This window comes from Typopeltis vanoorti, chromosome 19 (assembly GCF_054136105.1).
Source record: "Typopeltis vanoorti isolate ZY-2024b chromosome 19, IOZ_Tvanoo_1.0, whole genome shotgun sequence".
NCBI lineage: Eukaryota > Metazoa > Arthropoda > Arachnida > Uropygi > Thelyphonidae > Typopeltis > Typopeltis vanoorti.
This window is the reverse complement of record NC_143567.1, coordinates 19,835,438-19,853,785: the sequence shown is the minus strand read 5'-3', so window position 1 is coordinate 19,853,785 and position 18,348 is coordinate 19,835,438. Positions and strand designations below refer to the sequence as shown.

At 37.9% G+C, this 18,348-nt stretch overlaps 1 protein-coding gene across 2 annotated transcripts in view; it reads left to right on the top strand.

Annotated features, from left to right (window-relative positions):
- The window catches only part of LOC150095894 (uncharacterized), a 320,356-nt gene that overhangs the window by 255,935 nt on the left and 46,073 nt on the right, over positions 1-18,348 (top strand). For both annotated transcript variants that reach the window (XM_090409433.1, XM_090409432.1), the window contains one exon: positions 14,071-14,189. In XM_090409433.1, the coding sequence (XP_090265559.1) occupies positions 14,071-14,112 (42 nt within the window). In that variant the 3' untranslated portion in view covers positions 14,113-14,189. The remainder of the gene's footprint in view (positions 1-14,070; positions 14,190-18,348) is intronic.

Sequence of the window (18,348 nt, the reverse complement as noted above, 5' to 3'; positions counted from 1 at the left end):
AGTTTTACTTTGTGTTATAATATATATATATATATATATATATATATATATATGTGTGTGTGTGTGTGTGTGTCAGTTTCACAATATGTATTAGTCAGTTTCACAATAATTCATCTTACTTTTCTGATTTTTTTGTATAGAAATATTTTTTGTAATAGTAATAGTAATAATAATAGTTATTATTATTATTACTATTATTATCATTATTATTATTGTACAAGTACATCTATGGAGTCTGAAGACTCCATTAGGGACACAAACTATCCACACAATATCCATCCTACCTCTCCTTGATCTCATTAATTGACAAAGAACTCACAACTTGCTGGCAACCCATTCCATTCATTCACCATTCTCTAAGTAAAAAATTTAGTCCTCAAACCCTGACTAACTACTCTGACCAAACTTCTAGGGATGACCACTTGTTCTTCCCCCCTGTAGCCAAGTGTGGAAACACTTTCTCTGCATTAATCCTGTAAAACCATTTAAGTAACTTAAATGTTTCTATCATATTCCCCTTTTTCGCCTATTAATAAACTTTTGCAATCCACAAACCCTCAATCTATCCTCATAACGAGCATTTCTCACGCAACTCACCATCTTGGTCACTTGCCTCTGGATCCTCTCCACCATTTCCTCATCCCCAAGAAACCCAGGTGACCAGACCTAAGTGCAGTAATCAAATATGATCAAGCCTTTATAAAGAGGAATAATAACTTTCTTATCTCTGCTTGTTAGTGAGTTCTTCAGAACCTCCATAGTTCAGTCAATATAGATGAAGTCCTTTGGTCGGAAAGACCTGAGTTCGATTTCCATCCATGATGTGAGGAACCTTTATCTGGTTTCTTTCGATTAAAGGTGAGTTAGCCAGTCTCATACGGAGGTAGAGGGCTTTTTCTCCCAGAAACTCAGGTTTTCGTCCCTCAGAACAGACAAACCAGCCCTGTGAACACACACACACACACACACACACACTGCTACAGTCATAAAAATACATACTTAATCCCTCATTAGGAGGGCTCAACCTGTCCTAAGGGGCAGTATCAAGGATTGGAGGAACCCCATATGAATAAAAAATAAAATAAAAATGTGTTCTTCAGTAACAAAGTAATCCTCTGAACTACCCTAGACATTTTAGCAATATGCCCTCTAAACTTCAGCTCTCTATCTACTACTGTCCCCCCAAATCCCTTGCTTTATCAATAGTCTGGAGTATAGTTCCTTCAATGGAATACACAGTATGTAATCTTTGTATCCTAAAATGCAGACCTTGACACTTTTCCACATTAAACTGACATCCGTTATATTTTGCCCATACTGTCAGCATATGTAAATCATCCTGCATTCTCTCTATATCATCTTGATTACCCAATTTTGCATCATCAGCAAACAAGGAATATTTCCTTTCATATTACTTCCTATATCATTTATGTACAAATTAAATAGTAATGGCCCTAACTTGCAGCATATTGCTAGTTTCCTGTTTGCTATATGGATTCTGCTCCTCCATATAGCAAAGAACTCACCCTTGCACATTTTGATATCTATCCATCAGATACCGTTGTATCTATATAACCTTGTATCATATCCATCCCCATTTGCATTAATTTGCATAACAGAGTTCCATGTGATATTCTATCAAATGCCTTTGCAAAATCCAGCAGATTCATCATGTAACCATTTCCTTTATCCAACTCAGTTGCCACTGTATTATATAATATAAAGTTAGTAAATCAGTAAGGTATGACCAACCCTTCACAAAGCCATGTTAACCCTCACAGAGTATCATTCTTATCCACCCATTCCTGAATTCTCTTTTTGACCAGCTATTCTTGTACTTTTACCACCACTCCTGAAGTACTGACTGGTCTATAATTTGATACTGCAGTCTTAGAGTCTCCCTTATGCAAAGGTTTTATTTTGCCCTCTTTCCGCTCCCTTGTCACTCTGCCAAAGCTGAGACTTAAATTAAAGAGCCTAGTCAGAGGCATTGCCAGTTCCTTTGCACATTCTCATAAAACTTGAGCTGATATCCAATCTAATCTCACAGCTGTATCTACGTTGAGATTCTGCAATATCCTAAAAACCTCCAATTCATCCACCTCTGTTCCCACACCAGTCCCTATCACACATTAAAGCAGTAACCTCACTTGGATGATATACCCTTGCAAATTGGTAACTCAGTAACTCAACTATTTTGTCTGCTTCTGTCACCTCACCACTATCAACACAAATTAAGGTTATCCTTCCATAGTCATTCTTCCCTTACTTGCCACAAAGTGAAATAACTGTTTGGGATTTCCTTTGGCCTGCTCAGCTAGTTTCTTCGTGTAATCTGATTTTGCCTTCCTTACCATACTGATCATCTTTCTTGCCTGGCTCTTGTACTGTTCATGTACACTCGGGTCTCTTTTTATGTGGATTTGAAGTTATGCGGTGCATAATTTCAAACTTATGTATAGTATGCCCATAGATACGAGACCTTTCTACACTTCTGCACATGTCAACAGAAGGAGAATCCATTCCGATAATAGGGTAATCCAGCATTTCCCAAATTTTTCCTACAACGAAGCACTTTACAGAAATCTGATTTCATGGAACACACCTTGGTTATTTTGTAATGTATTAATTAATAATTAATTGTTAATTTAGCTGAATTTTATTATTAATTATTAATTTAGCTGAATTTTATTATTAATTATTAATTTATCGTTAATTATTAATTAATTAATTAAACATAAACATCATTGAATTAATTTGTGCTGCTTTTCATTGACATATCTCATTCTGATCACCAAAAATTTATAATATTATTATAAGTACTTATGAGTGAATGCAGACTCTCCTGGGTGCTGATAGATTTCCCCTCCTTTTGTATATCCTGGAGATTGCTTGTAGGCTGGAGGTGGATGAATCACTATCTGTTGCATCACAAACACCTTCAACAAGAGATTTCGTAACACCAAAATTAAACAAAGTCTCTTGTCTCTTATTCATATTAAAATTTAAATCTGTAAGCCTATTACTTTTAAAAAATCATGGCACTACAGTTTCGAAACAAGCACTTTCACCCGACAATACGAACTTGTGAAGAAAGTATTCAGTATTACTAGATCTGTGAACTAGATACAGACTACCTTGATCTTCAATTTCAGTGGAAAAATTTACTTTATACTTCCTTGCTGATTGGTCACTAACATTTGCAACACAGATGTTTTCAGAACAGAGGATACGGCGCATATTGTTGTAATCGGCTTGCAGGCAATTTTTATGGCCGGTCATAAATAGCGGTATTCCCTTTCCCGAATGTTGAAAGGTTTCAATGTGTGAAAATTAACGATAATTCATGAATACTTCCACGTTTAAAAATACATGGCTTGGTCACTAACATTTGCTATACAGATGTTATTTAGATGTTCTGGGTCTGAGCTTTTTGACATATTCACGAATATTATTCTCCTCAGAATATTTCCACTATAACATATTTATTCATGCAAAATGCTTAGAAAGCTAAATGACAAATTCCAGGAGAATTTCTCGCGGAACACTTATTCACCTTCCGTAGAACACAGTTTGGGAAACCATGGGGTAATCAATCTGTATTGTGGGATGAGTTGTTTATTATTACATGGCGGAAAATTAACTTCTCTTTTATGATCATTGTAGTTTTTAAAGTGGTAACTATTTTGCTTGTATAACAGTTGGAAAATTTTACCTATAAAGCATGTGATTTCATTTGTTATTGACCAATTTGTTCATCGCCGTTCTACATAATGAACAGCATGTTGCAGCACATTCTAGTATAATGTGTAAGCAGTGACTTTTCGTGAAGTTTAACTTTGCATGTGAGTAAGTGTTTGTCTTTTTATTATCGAATGTCTAAATTTTGCTAATTGTTATTTTAAAGATTTAATTTGGCCCAATGGAGAAAAACAAGCACCAAAGAAAAGCCATTTCTTTGGAAATGAAAATTATAATTTTAGATCGCCTAGCAAAAGGAGAGGGATCAACTGCGATTAGTAAACATTTTAATTTAGGCGAATCTACTATGAGAGCAATTAAAACAAATGAAGTTCCAATAAGAAAATCTGTCATGTCTGGCACAAAACTAAGTATCAAATTATCATTGTACTCAAAAGATGCTTTATTAGAAAAAACACACGTAATTTGGATTGAAGAATTAACTCAAAGATGAATTCCTATAAGTGGTTATTTAATTAAACAAAAAGCTCTTCGGTTTTTATGAACAGATGAAGCAATTGGAGCTGACTTCCGCTTCCCAGGCTGATAAAGAATTTTTGGCTAGCAAAGGATGGTTAACTGGGTTTTTAAAAAGGAATGCACTTCATAATGTGAAGATTACAGGCGAGGTTGCAGCAGCAGCAGATGAAGAAGCAGCCAAAAATTTTCAAGAGAAGTTAGCCAAAATTATTGAAGATGGTGGATATTGTCCTGATCAAGTGTTTAATGCTGAAGAAACAGGATTGTTTTAGAAGAAAATGCTTAGTCGAACTTACATTGCAATGTCTGAGAAAAAAGCAAGTGGGTTTAAAACAAGCAAAGATCGAGTAACGTTGTTACTTTGTAGCAATGCATCAGGAGATCGAATGTTGAAACCTCTCCTAGTAAATTGATTTCTAAGACTACGTGCTCTAAAAGGCAAAGATCTAAAACAGCTGCCAGTACATTGGATGGCTAATGCAAAGGCCTGGGTAACAACTGCTGTATTTACTGAATGGTTCAATAATTGCTTTGTACCAGAAGTGGAAACATATATGAAGCAAAAAACTCTTGATTTTAAAGTTTTATTAATTATTGACAATGCACTAAGTCATCCGCATTTAGAACATCCAAATGTGCAGGTAGTGTTTTTTCTGCACAATGCAATAAGCATTATTCAGCCGTTAGATCAAGGCATAATTACTACTTTTAAAAAATATTACATAAAGCACACTTTTCAATTTATATTGGATAAACTAGAAAATGAATCATTAACAGTAACTGACTTTTGGAAAAAATTTTCTATTTTGGACTGCTAAAATCATGTTGCATTTGCTATCGCTGAAATGAGACCACAAACTTTAAATGCCTACTGGAAAGCAGCTTGGCCTGGATATGTTGCAAACAGTGCAACCATGCAAACATCTACATTATCAGCTGAAATCATTACTTTGGCACATGAAATTGGTGGAGAAGGTTTTGATACATTTAGCCAGAACGATGTAGACAAATTGCTTGTGGATAATGCCTTAAGTGATGATGATATTATTGGATGTCGATTAACTTTAGATATCATCGAAGATCCAGAAAACGATAGTGAAGCAGAAGAAACACCTGTCCCCCTCACTGCAAATATAATTCGAGAAGGAAACGAACTGTGCAATAAATTGGAAAATCATTTTCTTGTTAATGACACAAGAACGAGCCTTTAAATTCCAATGTGAGCTGAAGAACTGTATGTCTGGATATCGCGAGCTGTATAAAAAATTAGTGAAATCATCATTGCAAAGTATAATCACTGATTACATTGTCAGAAGAAAAAAATTGGCACGGAAAGATGGTGAAGCTAATTCTGTTTGTGAAGAACCGTTTCCTTTACCATACAGATCTGATGCACTGACTATCTCTTCTGGTGATGAAAGTGATTTTGCAACAGTTCGCGAACGTTGCCGAATATTGTCCAATAGCAATGATAATTCTGATGACAAAATGTAAAAAAACTGTTACTTTTCAATAAAATTAAATCAATAAAGCTTTAAAACAAACTTAGGCATTCTCATTTTCCTGAATTTTTATAAACTTTTTTTATGCGATTTTAGGTTTATTTTAATTCATTGCTTCAGTTTTATGCGGTTTTAGAAAATTATGGAACATATCCCTAATTTTTCAACGTAAGTTAGGCCTTATTTGTGCGATTTTTTATATGCGGTTTTCTGTGAAACATATCTACCGCATAAAAAGAGACCCGACTGTACTTGCTGGTCACCTTTTTCCTTATATTCCTTCTGCAACAATTTTTTTAAATTATTTTATTTTATTTTATTTTTTTTTTATTTTTATTTTTTAATTTTTTTTGCAACCCATGCTTAATAATACTACTTGTACATCATAAGCAAAAGCGTTGTTCATTAGATCAAAAAATAAATTGAAATCATTGTTAAACTGGTAAAAGGCACTAAAGTGAAAAAAGATTTAAAAAATAAACAGAAACTAAAAACAGAAGCATTAGTATGACTTGACTGATAGAGCAGGAGGATATATTTGCAAGGATCGAATGTAAAGGACATTATATTCTCAGAGAATATAGAGTGAATAAGATGATACTATTCACAAATGATACTGACAGGGAAGCATTTCAGTAGAAAAGCAGAGCTGTGGGATGTAGTGTAGTTAAGGCCATCTGGCATGAGGCAGATGCCAACAGAACAAAAAGAGTATATAGCTGAATGTCACTTCTTCAGCTTATCCCACTTAAGTAGGGTCACTGTTTTTAATGAGTCTACTCCACATCCTCCTGTCTTGGGCTGTAACTACATCTAAGTTCTTCATCCTCAGGTCCTTCTCCACCAACTCCCTCCATCTCTTCTTTGGCTGCCTGTACTTTCTCCTGCCCTGCACATCCATCTGCATGACCTTTCTTCCCACACACTCATCCTCCCTCCTCATCACATGACTAAACCAACTCAACCTTGCCTCCTGTATCTTCGCTCCTAAGTTCATAATTTTCACCTTTCCCCTTACATAGTCATTTCTGAGACGATCCTTTCTGGTCACACCACACATCCACCTAAGCATTCTCATCTCTGCTACCTCTATCCTGCTGATGTTATTTTTCCTTAAGGCCACAGAAAAGAAAGATAACATATACAATGATAGATTAGCTCAATAAATATATTGCATAATAATTATTATGAGAGGAGGATTCAACTATGAAGGCTATGTCACTTAAACTAAGTGAAAATAAAATAAAATAAATAAGTAGGTGTGATAAGAAACATGCAGATGGCATGTGATGGCAAGTTAGCAGAATAACTGTAGGTCAAGTAATTGTTATGACGGTATCAACTATGGAGACAGACTGGAAGGAGGACAGGACACACACACACACACACACACACACACACACACACACACACACACACACACACACACACACACACACACACACAGTAGGAAGGAAATGGAATTTATACAACTGCTGAGAATAATGATCTAAAAGAGAATGTATTGGAATGGTCATAGAGTCTGAAGGTTCTGGATCTGGTAAGAAAATCAAAGGATTTGTTCAATAATCAAGGTCCATAACCAAATTTGTCTCCAACTATGGCAAGTGATCATGCAGCCTGTACCTGGAAAGTCATTAAGCATGTGAAACTAGTGCTGAGGAGGTAGCTAAGAGCATTGTCATGCCAAAAGCTGCTGCGAGGGAAGGAAGGCAGCAGTGACCAAGAAATAGTTAATGGTTATTTAAGAGAAGCAGAATCAGGTACCATGATCAAGGAGTTAAATCAGGTGACAATTAAATAAATTAGTAAAATGAGTAAGCAAGAGCTTGGAGGAGAATGAAATGTTGTGGAGGGAACATAGAGAATAGAGAGAAATGGTCAAAGCACAGAAGGGAAAGTAACCTTCTCTTCTGTGCTTTCTTGCTTCCTTGGTGTGGAAGTCAAAATCAGATTACAAAAGAAAATTAACTGAACGCATCAAAGGAAATTCCAAAAGATTCTTTCATGCAAAACTATTATTATTATTATTATTAGACACCTCCAGGGAGTCCAAAGACTCATTGAGGGAGAGTGTGCCAACAGCATCGAATGATTGGACCCCTTCCAACTACTAACCGCACTCAAACTTACTTAACTGAGCCCTTAGTAGCAGAGGCTCTACCAATCGACCAACCTTTGCCAGCTAAAGAAAGAATAAGCGTGGAAAGATAAATTTAACAGTAGGGAGGGAGATGACAGAAGAAGAAGAATTACTGAATGACCACTCTATGAACCTGTATCAACAAGCGGAATTAACGATGTGACCAATGTGACGGGGACTTGTGAAAATCACATGAATACGTGCATATTACAATGTCTCAATGTGAATAAGTCCACACAGAATACCAACCCGTGCATTGTGAGAAAGTACAAGAGAAATGGCAGTGCCTCTGACCAGGATAATTAATTTCAGTATCAGCACTTGGCAGAGTCCCATGGAAATGGAAAGATAAATAATTCTTTTACTTGTTCCAATAAAGAGGAAGCAAGCTGTATACCAGTCTTCTTCAACCTGGATCAGTCCACTGCTGGGTGAAGGTCTCCTACAGTTTTCTTCACTCCATTCTATTTTCAGCTTTTCTCATCTATTACATTCCAGCAATCCTAACAATTTCATCTTGTCACCCTTGGTCTTCTCCTTTGTCTAATGTCATCCATAGGCCTCCATTCTGTCAACAATTTAGTGTAGCTTGCATTGTTATATCTTGCAACATGTACAGCCCATCTCCATTTCAAATGAACACTAATGATATACACCTATTCTTGATCTTATGAAACGGGAGGGTGTCTTGTCTTTACGTGTTACACTGGTCATATTCCTTTCCATTCTTCTCTGGCTAACTTTCAATTTGTGAATATGCGCCTTGTATTTGATGTCAAGGATAGAAACACCTTTAGATCATCAGCATGGCAAACAGAGTCTAATCCAGACTTATGTTTTGTTTCAATAAACACAGAAGGGCAACCAGCAAGACGATATGTACTTTCTAACTTCCAACACAGTCAACATCTACCGGTATTACTGGAAATTGGTATGACACTACCTATAGCAAGATCCTTTCCATGACCGCATTAGAATTTTAAAAAAGCAAAGTGGAGAAATTTTGCAAATGAATTGGATAAACGTGTTCGTTGGATACCTGCTAGAGTTGCAGAGTACAAGCGATTTGTAGGAGCAATCATATCAACTGCAAAAAATATATCCCTAGAGGTTACAGAAAAGATTATGTCCCCAGATGGAATGAAGAGAGTGATCATCTCTACAGAGAGTTCCTGAAAAGTGAAGATCCTGAAATAGCAGATGAATTACTACATAGTCTGAACTCATCTCGAAAAACAAAATGGATTGATACAGTTGAAAACCTTGACTTCAAACGATCAAGTATAAAAGCTTGGAATCTTCTCCAACAACTATCCATAACTAATCTACATAATAGAAAAAGCACAATTATCTCCCCTCAGATAATAGCTAATCAAATCATTAATATGTCAAGGGCACCTAGAGACCGTGAACATACCAAGAAAATTAAGAAAGAACTTAGAGCTTTAAAAACAAATGCCCCTTCTCACAATATGCCTCAATCTTCACTATAGATGAAGTAAAAGCTGTCATAAAAGATATCAAAGCAGGCAAGGCCCCAGGCTTCGACGGTGTCCATCCTGAATTTCTGATTAATAGCGGGCCAAATACTATAAATGGCTCTATGAATTCTTTAATGATATATTATTGACTGGCCGACTACCTAGCCAGTTTAAGAAGTCAAAAATAGTTGCTATTTTTAAACCTGGAAAACCACCCCAGGAGACAAAAAATTACAGACCTGTTGCTTTATTGAGTTGCACCTATAAAATGTTAGAATGCCTTCTGTACAACAGATTGTCCATACCAATTATGCAGCATGTCCTGATTGAACAAGCTAGTTTTAGAGAAAAACGTGATTGCTGTGATCAAGTGCTAACTTTAACATCATACACAGAAGCTGGATTTCAGAAGCAAGAAAAAACATTAGCTGTCTTCTTGGACCTAACAGCAGCCTATGATACAGTATGGCACGAAGGTCTTATATACAAATTTCTTAGCATTGTCCCATGTAAACGGACTGCACACTTAATTTTCTCCATGCTCACTGAACATTCTTTCAAGTTATATTAGGAAGTAAAATGTCCTGACAATGAACTCTTAATAATGGTCTTCCACAAGGGTCAGTATTGGTACCCTTACTTTATAACCTATACACATACGACTAGCAGGCAAGTCATATGTGTATAACCTATACACATATGACTTGCCTGCTACCATCTCACGCAAATTCTGTTATGCTGATGACACTGTAATTGCCATTCGACACAAAAACATGAATCAGGCTGAAGATGTACTTACGAAAGATCTGAAAACAATAGGTGAATGTTACAAAAATTGGAGGCTCCAGCTCAATCCAGACAAAACAGAAGTATCACGCTTTCACCTTAATAATCACATGGCAGATGTCACTTTACATATTTTCTTTGAAGGATGTTTACTACGACACAATAACCTTCCAAAGTACTTTGGCATGACCCTGGACCACACGCTCTCTTACAAGCAACACATAACAAACGTTTCTACTAAGTTAAGAACCCATAACAACATAATACAAAAACTAATAGGCACGCCATGGGGAGCAACAGCTGATAATCTGCGGATTAGAGCTCTTGGTCTAGTATTCTCTGCTGCCGAATATTACTCACCATTGTGGCTAAATAGCACACATGTTAAACTTGTTGATAGCCAACTAAATAATACAATGAGACTGATTTCTGGCACAATTAAATCAACGCCCACACACTGGCTTCCAGCTCTTAGTAACATTGTACAGGAGTATAAGAAAATCTTGGAGAACTCAGCCCTACCAATACATTTGGATCTCCCAGACTTCAGTGTATGACGATTGAGATCAAGACATCTACCACTACAATTAGTCCAACTACTACTAAAATCTAACTTTGACCTGAAGCAAAAGTGGCAAGAATAGTAGGAGAGCCAGACAGATGACATCAAAATTTTCTCTCAAAGAATTACAAGAAAGTTTTGATGCTTGCTCACACCTCCCACAAAAATCCTGGACCTAGCTTAATAGAATATGAACTGGTCATGGTGTATGTGCGGACATGCTTTTTAAATGGGGTAAACGACCATCCCCGCAACGTGATTGTGGAGCTCAAAGACAAATGTGGACCATATTGTGACTCAGTGTTATCTCAGAGCATATTCAGGAGACAAATTGGCCTTTTTAAGTGCTACACCCAAAGCTATGAACTATCTGACCAATATGGATGTAATCATTTAATTTTATTGGTTTTTAAAATGACTTTTGACTTTTAATTTTATATGTTTTTAAAGTGAAAGTGTATTGTACTGCATGTTTTGTTATTCATGCCATACGAATAAATAAATAAATTTGTGAATCATATTTTAATTTAAGTTCCAGGTTTCACTGATATATGTAATTACAGGTAAGACAAACTTGCTCGAAAGCTTTCCCCTTCAAACTAGAGGAGTGGTAACTAATTCAAATGATTATTAGAAGTGTGGTAAATGAGACGATGCATTTGTTTTCCAGGAGGTAAAATGAATAGTGATTGAAGCATTGGATATGAGGAGTAATCAAGCAAAAGAACTGGTAGTAGGGATGTATGAGCCTCCGCAGCTCAGTCAGTATAGACAAAGCCCTTAGGTTGGAAAGACCTGGGTTCGATTCCATCAGTGATGTGAGTGATGTGACCTTTATCTGGTCTCTTTTGACTCCGTATTAGCCAGTCTCATATGGAGGTTGGGGGGGTTCACCCATAAACTCAGGTTTTTCGTCCCCCAAAACAGGCAAACCAGCCTGTAAACACACGCATCTACAGACATAGGACACACCTGGAGGCATAGGGCTAACCATCTTATCCTTGAAGCAGTCGCGGTGGATGGCCTATTACGGTTTCAAATCATAACATGCCATGCCTAGTATGAACATAATTTCCCAGTGCGTGGGAAATTGTGAAAGAATATTTGTTATCAGCAATTGTAAGTTGTATACCACGAGTGAAGAAGAGGACGCCATTTGGAGTAAAGTAGATGACAAACAATATTAAACAGGAATTGCATGCGAAAAAGAGGCTATGGGAGAGATATAAGGAGATAGGTGAAGAGATGCATGAGGAATATAAGACACAGGCCAGAAGAGTGACTAGTGTGGTAAGGAAAGCGAAACTGGAATATGAGAGGAGATTGGCCCTAAGATCCAAAGAAAATCCTAGGGAATTTTTTAGCTATGTGGCCAGTAGGAGGAGAAATGACTGTGGAAGAATGATATTGTGGGATAAAAATGGGAATAGAGTGACTGATGCAGAGGACATAGTGGAATTGTTCAATGAACACTTTATTGAAGTATTTCATCCTAGAGGAGTCAGTTTTAATGCTAGAGGGATAGGACTGGTACGAGGTCTGGAGGTACAGGAGGAGAGTGTGTTTCAGATACTGAGTACTCTGGATGTCAGTAAAGCTGTGGGACTGGATGGTATTTCGCCACGAGTTTTGAGAGAATGTGCTAGGGAATTGACAGTACCTTTAACGTGGCTTTTCAATGAAAGTCTGGCTTTGGCAAAGGTGCCCAGGGAATGGAAGGAAGGTAAGATAGTGCCATTGCATAAGGGTGGTAACAGACTGGAAGTGTCTAATTATAGGCCAGTCTGTGTGTCATCAGTAGTTGTTAAGATCTTGGAGAAAGTAGTGAGGGACCGTGTACAGCATTGGGCAGATGAGGGTAATGTTATCTGTGAGAATCAACATGGATTTGTGAAAGGATGCTCTTGTTTTAGCAATATGCTAGCCTTTTATAATAAAGTTACAAGAACATTAGATGAGGGAAAGGCATATACTGCAATTTTCTTAGACTTGGCGAAGGCATTTGACAGAGTGCCACATGATAAGCTGATATTTAAGTTGCAGCACATGGGTCTGGATGTCAGATTGGTCAACTGGATTCAGGATTGGCTGTCTGATAGGTATCAGAGAGTTGTGTATGGTGGAGCAGTTTCCAGGAGGCAGAGGGTTACAAGTGGGGTCCCACAGGGCTCAGTACTAGGACCTATATTGTTTAACCTTTATATCAATGACATAGCCAGTGGATTGCAGGGGGATATTCAGTTGTTTGCAGATGATGCGAAGCTGGGAAGGATTATTAGTAATAGTGCAGATGTGGTAGCCCTGCAAGAGGATTTAAATAAGCTAGATAGATGGGCAAATGAATGGGGGTGTCAGTTTAATGCAGCAAAATGTAAGGTCTTGAGGTTTGGGAAACATCGATGGGATGCTGCATACTCTATGTGAGGAGTTATACTGGAGGAAGTAGGGGAGACAAGAGATCTGGGGTTGATGATTGATAGAAACCTGAAGTTTAGGGGACATATTGCAAAGGTGGTGAAGGTAACACAGAGGATTGCTGCTATTATGAGAAGGACACTGACCTGCAGAGATAAGAGGGTTATCATTCCGTTGTATAAGTCTCTGATCAGACCACACTTGGACTATTGTTCTCAGATTTGGTCCCCAGGATTTGAAGGGGATAAATTAACTGTGGAAAGGATACAAAGACGGATGACAAAGATGGTTTCAGGACTGTACAAGGATAGTTATGAGGATCGGCTGAGAGAATGTGGACTGCAGAGTTTGGTGGATAGAAGAAGGAGAGGTGATATGATTGAGACTTTTAAACTGTTGAGAGGTGGTTACAGGGTTGACACTGGGGAGTTCTTTCGCTTGGTTGATCAGCGGGAAGGAGTGATGACAAGAGGCCATCCCTGGAAGTTACGAAAGGAAACTGTGAGCAAGAGGGTGAGGAGTGGTTTCTTTGTGTGGAGGGTGGTTGAGCCGTGGAATGCATTGCCTGATGGAGTGGTGGGAGCGAGAACGGTCAGTGAGTTTAAAGAGTGGTATGATAGACTTTGTGTTTCTCAGGGGGGGACCTCCCCTCAGTGAGTCTTGACAGACTTTATGTCTTAGGAAGGACCTCCCTCGATGAGTCTTTTGACTCCTTGGAGGTCTGAATAATGATAATAATGATAATGATAATAATGGGCCACTAGGCCTAAATACAGGACAAGAAGGGATGTATTGTTATAGGTTAAACAACCTTGTGTATAGGATTACCATTAAAAATTTTAAAAATAAATGTAATTGTACTGAAATTCAAATAAAAAATTATAATGATTTCATAGAATCAAAAGTCATTTTCCATGTGTCCATTATGGTAATTTCTTCTGTTTATATTTATACTTGTAGGGCCCAGTGCCTCCTCTGCCAACACCAACGGTAGATCCTTGAGTTCTGATATTTATATATATATGTACATACACACAGAAACACAAAGGAAGGAATCACTGCCACTAACAATGAAATAAGTAAGTTTTTTTTGGTTTTTGGTTTTTAACTTAATAATCACTAGTGGTTTCAGTGACGTGACATTTGACCTGTAAGCTTTTTGAGGGAGGAGAGATTGCAGTTATTGAGTGTAATGATGGGAAGCTTAACATACAGAGGTAAACCTAAAAATAATAGACATCAGTACAATCAGCTGTCAGTTTAGAAAAAGTGATATTTTAGGTCAGATGTCATATAACTCACTGTATTTAGGTAGTATTACTGCTATCCTGTCATTGTCTGTGTGATTTTGGTGTGAATTCCGCTTTATTTAACTTAGTATTTTAAAGATATGTTTGTTAGAGTAGCACATGGCGCCAATGCGATGAAAAATAATGGCATTCAAAAATACAACATCTTTGCTCAAAAACTTTAATGCAAGGGAATTTGTCCAGTGTGATGTGTGTGGGATGTATGCTTTCCTGAAAGAGGCTGGAGTTTTTGGACAATGATAGTGGTGGGAGACTGTGCAGAAAGTGTAAGGAAAGTGAAGAAATGAAGTATGTGTCATGAGTTTGTTGTGGTAGAAGAAAGACAGAATGTGAGTGAAAATAGTGGCTTGATAGGAAACTGCAATGTTGTACAAGATGGCAATGAGAGCGGTGATCAAAGAGAGAGTGAAAGTAATTACACAGAAAAAGAAAATGGTTTAAATGATGAAAAAAATGAGGAATTAGTTGTAAGGAATGAGATTGCACGGTTACGCGGAGTAATACACGATGCGAATTGGCAGTTGGAGTGCCTACAAAACTCTTTCCAGAGTAAATCTGCTAACGGAAATAAGCAAGTGTTTGAAAGGAAAAATAAGCGTAAGAGTGCAAGAGTTTCAGAAATGAAGGAAAGAGTGTTGTACGGTGACTCGTTAGTAAGAGGTGTGATAGATGAGAGTTTAATTAAATCTTACTTACCGGGTGCGAAATTTAAGGATGTAAGTGAGAGTATTAGAGTGCAAAAACAGAGGGTGAAAGAATTAATAGTTGTTACGGGTACAAATGAATTGAAAGGACATAATTTTTTTATCAGAGAGGACTTGAAAGTATTGTTAAAGGTAGCAAAAGAAAAGAGTGACACAGTTAGGATGGTGAGTCTGTAGCCGCGGAATGACAGAGAGGAGTTTAGAAGGAGAGCCATAATCGCAAATGACTTTATGCGAAGGTTATGCAGACTGTGTGGTGTGGAATGAGTTTGATGGGCGAAAGGATTTGTACAAAAAGGATGGACTGCATTTGAATGGATTTGGTGTGCGCAGACTAGAAAACGTTTTGCTGAATGAAGTGAAAATGGATGTGCAGAACCAGGGAAACTAGAACTATCAAGGAGGGGGGGGGGGAGTGGATATGCACACTTCAATGAGACAGTTCAGTGTAAGAATCTATATAATGTATATAATGTACCCGAGACAGTACTAAAAGAAATCGGAATGGAATAGTTAGAATAACGCATCAAGATAGGGGTGGGACAAAGGGACCTCTGCATTTCATGTATACTAATGCCAGGAGTATTAGGTACAAGAAGGAAGAATGTTTGGCCTTGATTGGCTCTTCCTGGCCACAGGTTATTGGCATTAGTGAAACGTGGCTGACGGAAGATGATATAGTTAGTGGGATAGGATGTGTAGGTTATAGTGTGTTTAGGAGGGACAGAGAGAATAAAATGGGAGGAGGAGTATTATTGATGTTAGCTGATGAGCTGCAGCCGAGGAGAATAGAAGTTGTATTGCAGGATTGTGAAAAGAGCTCACTGAAGCTATTTGGTGTGAGATTGAGACTAGAAGAACAAAATATTCAGTTGAGTGCTGCTATAGAACCAGGTGATGGAATAGATGGTGGAGATAGTATGTATAAACAAATTGATGAAATGAGTAGAAGGAGGGTAATTATTATGGGGATTTCAACTATGGTAATATTGACTGGAAGGAGGAGAGGACACATGTGAGGAAGGAACTGGATTTTATTCAGTTACTAAGGGATAACCATCTGAGACAGCATATAATAGAAAATACTAGGAGTTTGAGAGTGCTTGACCTAGTAACAGCATCTGATAATTTGACTGTAATGAATATGACCATGCTGCCACCTATGGTAAGAGTGATCATAAGATCTTGACCTGGGAGGTGGCTAAAGGTGTAGAATTCTCGATTGAGACGAGGTATATGTGGAATTATCGTGCTGGCAAGTATGACAAGCTTAGGAGATTGCTTGGTTCAGTGCCTAGCATGTAAAACTGCAAGGGCTGGATGTCGATAGAGCATGGGAAGTGGTCAAGGAGCATTTGCATGAGATTATGGCTGATTGTATACCTAGGATCCGAATAGTTAAATGGATGAATAACACCATTAAGCTTGAGCTGCAAAAAAAGAAACAACTGTGGAGGGAATTTAAAGATAAAGGTGACCTGCAGGCACACGAATGGTATAAAGCACAGGAGGGTAACGAGTGTGGTAAGAAAAGCAAAAGCGGATTATGAACAGAAACTAGCTATGCAAGCTAAAGAGAATCCCAAACTGTTCTTTCAATATGCTGCAAGTAAAAGAAAAACTGCATGGCAGAATGATTTTAAGGAATGCCGATGGCAAGGAGATCACTGAATTAGTCAATATAGTGGAATTACTGAGTGAGCACTTTGCAAGAATATATCATCCAGGTGGTGACATTGAAAGAATGCAGGAACCATTAGTTTATACGGGAATTGTGGTGAATGAAGTGGAGGTGAATAGTCTATTACAGAACTTTAATGTGAATACATCTGTGGGATTGGATGGTATACCGGCACGGGTCTTACGTGAAGCGGCTAAAGCATTATCAGTGCCCTTGACCATGTTGTCTAATCTGAGTCTCGAGTCTGGTTTAGTCCCGAAGGTGTGGAAACAGGGGAAAATAGTTCCACTGCATAAAGGAGACTCCAAGACTACTGTTGCAAATTACCGACCGATCAGGAGTCGTTGTCAAGTTCTTGGAGAAAGTAGTCAAGAGGAAAATACAAGATTGGATAGATGAAAATGGGATACTGTATTGAGGACAGCATGGTTTTGTGAAGGGTAGGTCATGCCTCAGTAACTTGCTCACGTATTATAACACAGTGACGGCTGAACTGGATAAGGGTAATGGGTTTACAGTGATACTGCTGGACCTGGCTAAGGCCTTTGATAGAATACCACATGGAATTCTAATCCGTAAACTGCAACATATGGGAATTGATAAAGGGTTGGTGAGATGGATGGAAGGGTGGCTGATGGAGAGATATCAGAGAGTAGTTTATTCGGGAGTAGAGTCCAAAAGACGGCCTGTGACTTGTAGTGTGCCGCAGGGTTCTGTTCTTGGATCACTGCTGTTTAATTTGTTCATTAACGATATAGGGAAGGATCTAAGAGGAATGGTTCATTTGTTTGCTGATGATGCAAAGGTGGGTAGTAGTGAATGCAGAAGATGTCAAAAGTCTTGCAGGATGATTTGGATAGATTGGAGGTCTGGGCTAAGGAGAATGGATGTCAATTTAATGTGACAAAATGTAAGGTTATGCATTTTGGGGTGAAAAGATTAGCAGCAGTATACCACATTGGTGGAACCGTACTCCAGGAGATTGATGAGGCCAGGGACTTGGGAGTGTTGGTGGATAGGGAGATGAAGTTTAGGAGGCGCATTGCAAAAGTGGCTAAATCAGCTCATCAAATCACTTGGTTGCTGAAGAATACTTTGACGAGCAGAGATAAGCAAATTATTGTTCCTCTGTACCGCATCTTGACTACTGTGCCCAGATTTGGTCACCTAGGTTTCTTCTTGATGGGGAGGTGGTTGAGAGGATCCAGAGGCAAGTGACCAAGATGATAGCAGGTCTATGGAATGAACCTTATGTGAACAGGTTGAAGATTTGTGGGTTGCAGAAATTGGTTGATAGGTGGAAAAGAGGAGATATGATTGAGACGTTCAAATTGCTGAAGGGTTTCTATAGGATTAATTCAGAGGATATTTTTGAGATCAGGAATGGTGATGGGAGGGTAATAATAATAATAATAATATTTTTGGCTAAAAAAAAAAGAAGTTACAATTGCTTAGTGGAAGTAAAATAATTACTTTTTATGTTATTTTACTTCCACTTATTATATTTCCACTTATTATATTATTATATTTATATAATAATATA